The sequence below is a fragment of the Monopterus albus genome, unplaced genomic scaffold (assembly GCF_001952655.1).
Source record: "Monopterus albus unplaced genomic scaffold, M_albus_1.0 scaffold395.1, whole genome shotgun sequence".
In the NCBI taxonomy this organism is placed as follows: Eukaryota; Metazoa; Chordata; class Actinopteri; order Synbranchiformes; family Synbranchidae; genus Monopterus; species Monopterus albus.
The window spans coordinates 106,628-112,063 of record NW_018128275.1 but is presented as its reverse complement, the minus strand read 5'-3'; the positions used below and the strand labels follow the sequence as shown (position 1 = coordinate 112,063).

General features: G+C 39.0%; 1 protein-coding gene across 1 annotated transcript in view; it reads left to right on the top strand.

The window, feature by feature from the left end:
* The window catches only part of lmf1 (lipase maturation factor 1), a 22,626-nt gene that overhangs the window by 10,311 nt on the left and 6,879 nt on the right, over positions 1-5,436 (top strand). The window contains 3 exon segments of the mRNA XM_020586124.1: positions 2,234-2,299; positions 3,845-4,012; positions 4,409-4,589. Of these exon segments, the coding sequence (XP_020441780.1) occupies positions 2,234-2,299; positions 3,845-4,012; positions 4,409-4,589 (415 nt within the window).

The window sequence follows — 5,436 nt, the reverse complement described above, 5'->3', positions numbered from 1 at the left end:
CTGCTTACGAGGACAGTTCCTGTCATATACTTCCTTAAATATATTTAAAAATTGTTCATATGCTTTGTCTAAGTCCTCTTTTAGCCTCCTTACAGCTTGTTCATTAATCACCCTCCTATAGAAAAGATTTGTTTTTGGCCTCTCTTTTCTATAATGGCAGTCATAAACCAAAAATACAGGTAGATGATCACTAATATCATTTATAAGTAATCCACTTGTCATATTGCTTTCAATATCATTGGTAAATATATTTGTTTCTATATATGTTTTGAGAGGCTTTTCATTATGTAGAAAAGAGTTTGTTAAAACTATCTCTGTTTAAGCTTAAGGTGTTGATCAAAGATCAGATTACAACATCTGTTACTGAATTTACTTAGGTATCCTGTCTATAGTACTCTGGTAGACTGCTTATGTCAGAGGTCTGAATATCAGGTTGTAATTGATGACATTTTAGGATCTAACTCATGACTGAATTGCACTATCAGTGACATCTTCAGCCACATCATACCAACAGCCAGCAGCTACAACCAAGTTCCTACTCAACGGGCAATGTCTTGGCTTTTGGTTAGCAGGCAATTTATTCCACATTCCATGCCAACCGCATGACAGGCTGATGTGTCAATATTGACAGTCTGTGTCCTGGATTAGCACACGGTTTACTTAGTTCATTTGGTCAAAAACAGTTGAGGACATATTTCTGGTGGAGTTTGAGTTTACTATTTTATAAAAGGAAAATCCTCTCAGACATACTCTGAGCTATTTTGTAATCTGGATTTAATTTACCTACAGTATTTTAACCTCTTGTACAATGAAAAATATGAAAGTTGAATAAATACCATCAGCTGTATCACCTGCTACTTCATCATCGATAACCGTGTCTCCAGCAGCAGAGTGCTTCTTCTTAGGTCATAAACAGGCTTAGCGCTCCAGAAGTATTTCTCAGTTTATTTCTCTGTGCCATATTTTTATTTCTAGGATGAATGCTGCTGTTCAGTGCTTACAACCCTATACAGCTGGATTTATTTGGTCATACTGCCAGTGTTAGGAGTGACAGAGAGCCACTGATCTGTGAACTACTACTGAGAACACTGAAGGGCAGAACAGTGTGGTCAGACAACAAGAAGAGAACCTGACTTGTGCTTTCAGTTTTGATCTTTAAGGCTGACTCTCCACTTTGTAATGTGCAGTTGACTGAAATGAATTTATGTTTAGCTGCGTTTCCAACACCCAGTATAACTTATAAATGTGATGTCTTCGTCGCTTTGCCTGCGGTCAACTCAGTGAATTCTCTGTTTTACCCCTAAACCAACTAGTAAAGTCCTCGTTTTACACAGTACTTGTAATGCTAATGCTTGAGGTGTGAAGACACGTACATCCAATCGTGGGCAATAGCTCTGTGCAAAACCCCCATGCACAGCGTGTGCTAATTAAAGACTAAAATGGTGAACATGGTAAATTATCATATTAGCAGGTCAGTGTGAGAATATACATACTGTATGTAGGCTTTATGTCATTCTTACATTGACAGAACCATCAAATGTCCCCAACAGATAAAACATTTCTTGAAATTTGTCATTAAAGAAATAATAAAGCCAATTTTGCAGATTCTCAGACCTTATCACCTTATAGCTACCTTTGTTACCTATTCTTTGTCCTGTAGAAAACTCATTCCCCATTTTGGAAAAATGAACAGGGAGATGTCCACTGTCTCTTTAAAGTAAAGCTTTATGACAACACTGTCATTCTGTGTGCAAATGTCAGTTTTACCTCTCAAAGACAATATGCTGGCATGTGAAAACATGGACTGCATGAAGACCAGAGATTTCATGGTAAAGGAATTGCCTTTTTAACCCAGCTCTGTATTACATTGTTTATAGAATCCTCTATTTAGAAGAACCTAGTTAGTGAAATAATATTTTACCCTAAAGGACTAACTTTACTCTGTATGTGTTTTTATGCTGTGGTACTGTGCTATAAGAGTTTTCGGGCATGCATGTACTTCTCACAAAATGCCACGCAGGCATCTGGGTAAATGCTAATAAGATTTTTTTTTTTTCTTTTGGGCAGTTTAAGCAAAATATCTGATTTAAATGACTTTGTTTCCTAATGAACTGTTGTTGTTTGCTCTTCTGACATGATTTACAAAAGCACTGATTCTTGCTGTAAAGTTTGAAGGCAGTTCAAATGTGTGTTGTAAAGTGTAGCACATTTTTATGTTTCCTCTGTTTTTCAGGGACTTATTAAAATCCGAGGCGACAACTGCTGGAGGGACCTCACCTGCATGGACTACCACTATGAGGTGTGTGTTACTGTATACGTGTGTATTTAATGTACTCCATGTGTGTCTTTCCAGTGCATTTTTTGTCATGCCTTTGTGGGAGCATATTACTGTACACAAGAACACAAAATCTTTCTTTTATTCAGCAATTGTACTTTCTTTGTACTTTCCCTGGAGCTTCCTTGTAACACTGAAGAGAGTTGAAAGATGCTAAAACACCACATGAACCTGAAAGGAACTATGGGATCTGGTCATAATTTTCTGTGGGTTCATCACAGCAACACGTTTCACAGTAATGTTTTCTTTGCAAAACATTTTGTAGTTGCATATGACATTTTTAAATGCAACGACAGAGAAGGAGACAAGGGTGGTTGTGACAGGTGGGACCAAAAGAAGTAAGAGAAACTCAACGCTGTTTGCTGACCGCTGGTACCCTGTAGGTGCAGCAGAGAACCAGTGATTTCACCTAAGCTATCAAATTACAAGTTGCTCTTCAGTATTATTCTACTGGATTGTTTTTACCTCAAACGCTCTGGCCCACACTGCCACAGACGGAGGAAGAGGAGGGGGAAGATGAAGATAAATGGTTGTAATGAGGATTCTTCTAGTTACATGCTGGCAGGAAAGGAATGCAAATACGTGCATTAGAAAATGTGTTGTCACCTGATAAATCATGTAACAATAAGGCCCTTATTCCATGTTGAGTTTCCTCTGACCTGCTCCTTAAGCACTGTAAGCCACTGGTGCCAGGTGAAGCCTTATTTACCCCCCTGTGACACACTGCTCTCTTTCAAACCTGCAGAGGACCAGCAGCTCTCCTCCTGTCCTGACTCTCAGGGGCCTGCATAGGTGTGTTTCAGCATAGTTGGTGTTTTGTGTGCATCGGTTTGTTTGTTGTAATACAGCTGCAGTCCTCATGGGGTTGTTTGGTTGTCTGAGGTTTCAGGCTCTTTGCCCTTGGATTTCCAGGGGTGTTTTGGTAATCTACAGGTTAAATTCCCCCCCCCCCCGTTTCATTCAAAAACAAATGAGCATACACATTTCTTTGTTTTCTCTCTTGCCAAATTCTGTCCTGTATTTATTTTTCATCACCTCAGCTGACGGTGCTTACATGTTCAGCTATTAAACCGTTTGCATGCAGTGATTGTCAGTTGTACACACACACACACACACACACACACACACTGAATCACAGGTACACCAGCACTGCATGGCTCTGTATGAGCCCTCTGAGTGTTTTGTGTGTGTGTAGGTGTGGTTGCTTTCATTTAAATAATGTTCCATCTTTATTTGGGCATGGAAATCGTTTCCTCAGTGTGTGACACCTTAAACGGTGAGAGTCTAGTGCCAAAGTAAAGCAGAGAAAACTTCCATCTTTTGCAGTAGAAGCAGTCTATGTTTAGAACATAGCAGACAGTACACATAATGAAACTGATTCTTTTTTAACAGATTTTTTTCTCCTACATGTAAATTTCTGGGGGAAAAAATCCATGAATTTAGGATCATGATTATTAATTAATTTGACTTGTTTTCCACTCCGTTCTCTACCCCTCCATGTCTTTCCAGACCCAGCCAGTTCCCAACCCCATGTCCTACTACATGCATCGCTCCCCGTGGTGGTTCCATCGCTTCGAGACCTTGTCCAACCACTTCATCGAGCTCATTGCCCCATTCTTCACGTTCCTGGGCAGGCGGATGTGTATGGTCAATGGTGCACTCCAGATCCTGTTCCAGGTAAAACCAACTGTTTACCAACCCATTGTAACTGACGATGACAAACACTGGTGCTAGTAGCAGTAGGTGAGCACTGTTTCATTATACTGTGTTTAGTGGAGACCAGGCAAAATATTATTGTTACATTAAACCGGTTTAATGGCTTATTTAAGCAAATTTGTGTTACATGCATCTGTGTTTTTATTGCATTAAGTCTCACTGTAGACTTAAGATTATTATGTACAATGTATGTCAGAGTTCATGTTACTGTGTGCCTGGTTCAAAATAAGGCTGTACTCATGTCCCCAAGATTCCTCATCATACTAATGTGCTGGAATTGTTTAATGAGTGTGTTGTGTAGGTTCCTTCTCTGTACTAACTGGATCTTTTCTCTCTGCCTTGTCTTTTGTGCTCAAGGTGGTTCTGATAATAAGTGGGAACCTCAGTTTTCTCAACTGGCTGACCATCGTTCCCTGTCTGGCCTGTTTTGATGACGCATCTCTCAGCTTCTTGTTTTGCTCTGGAGCAGGGGCCAAGAAGGCAGTGCTGGAGATACAGCATGAGGATGCAGTAGGGCGCACCCCCAAACCCACCAAAGGTATTTAGATACAGAAAGATGTTGCAAAATAAGAAAGTAATAAATAAGTTTTTCACTTTTGTCAGTCTCTTTCTCTTTGTAAAGATTGATATTTTATTTTAAAAATGGGATTTTTTGATACACAGCATGGGTCCAGAGACTAGGTTCAGGAAATAGTTAAAACATATGTATTACCTATTATAGAGACTGACGGCCTAAATAGGTAGAAGGTCTGGTCATACTGTAAAGGAAATTATGGGAAGAAAAGGGGCTAGCAGTTGCACAGCTGAGTAGCTGTGATGAGCATGACATATGGTTTATTGGAATTTAATGTGATGTTTCTTACTGTTTTTTTATTTTTTATTTTTATGGTGCAGCCTGCTTAAAAGTGGTAAGGTGTTAGAGTAGCCTGTCTCTAATTGGTCTCATTGGACTCATTAGTGTTTGTTGTGGGATGTGCAGTGTGTCTGTTTTAATCATTTAAACAGACACAGTAAGTCACACACAGAGACTTATTGATTGATTGATTTTATTCTTTCAAGCAGTCGATATGTCCACACACATAATTTCACACATATCCACAAATGCTAATCCATTATCAATTTGCTTATACCTAGTACCTGCTTGAACGGAGTAGGAAGAAGTTGGACTTATCTAGTCCTACCCCATAACATCATCTTACCATTAAAAGATAATATATTTACTAATGATATTGAAAGCAAAATGACAAGTGGATTACTTATAAATGATATTAGTGATCATCTACCTGTATTTTTGGTTTATGACTGCCAGTATAGAAAAGAAAGGCCAAAAACAAATCTTTTTTATAGGAGGGTGATGAACGAACATGCTGTAAGGAGGCTAAAAG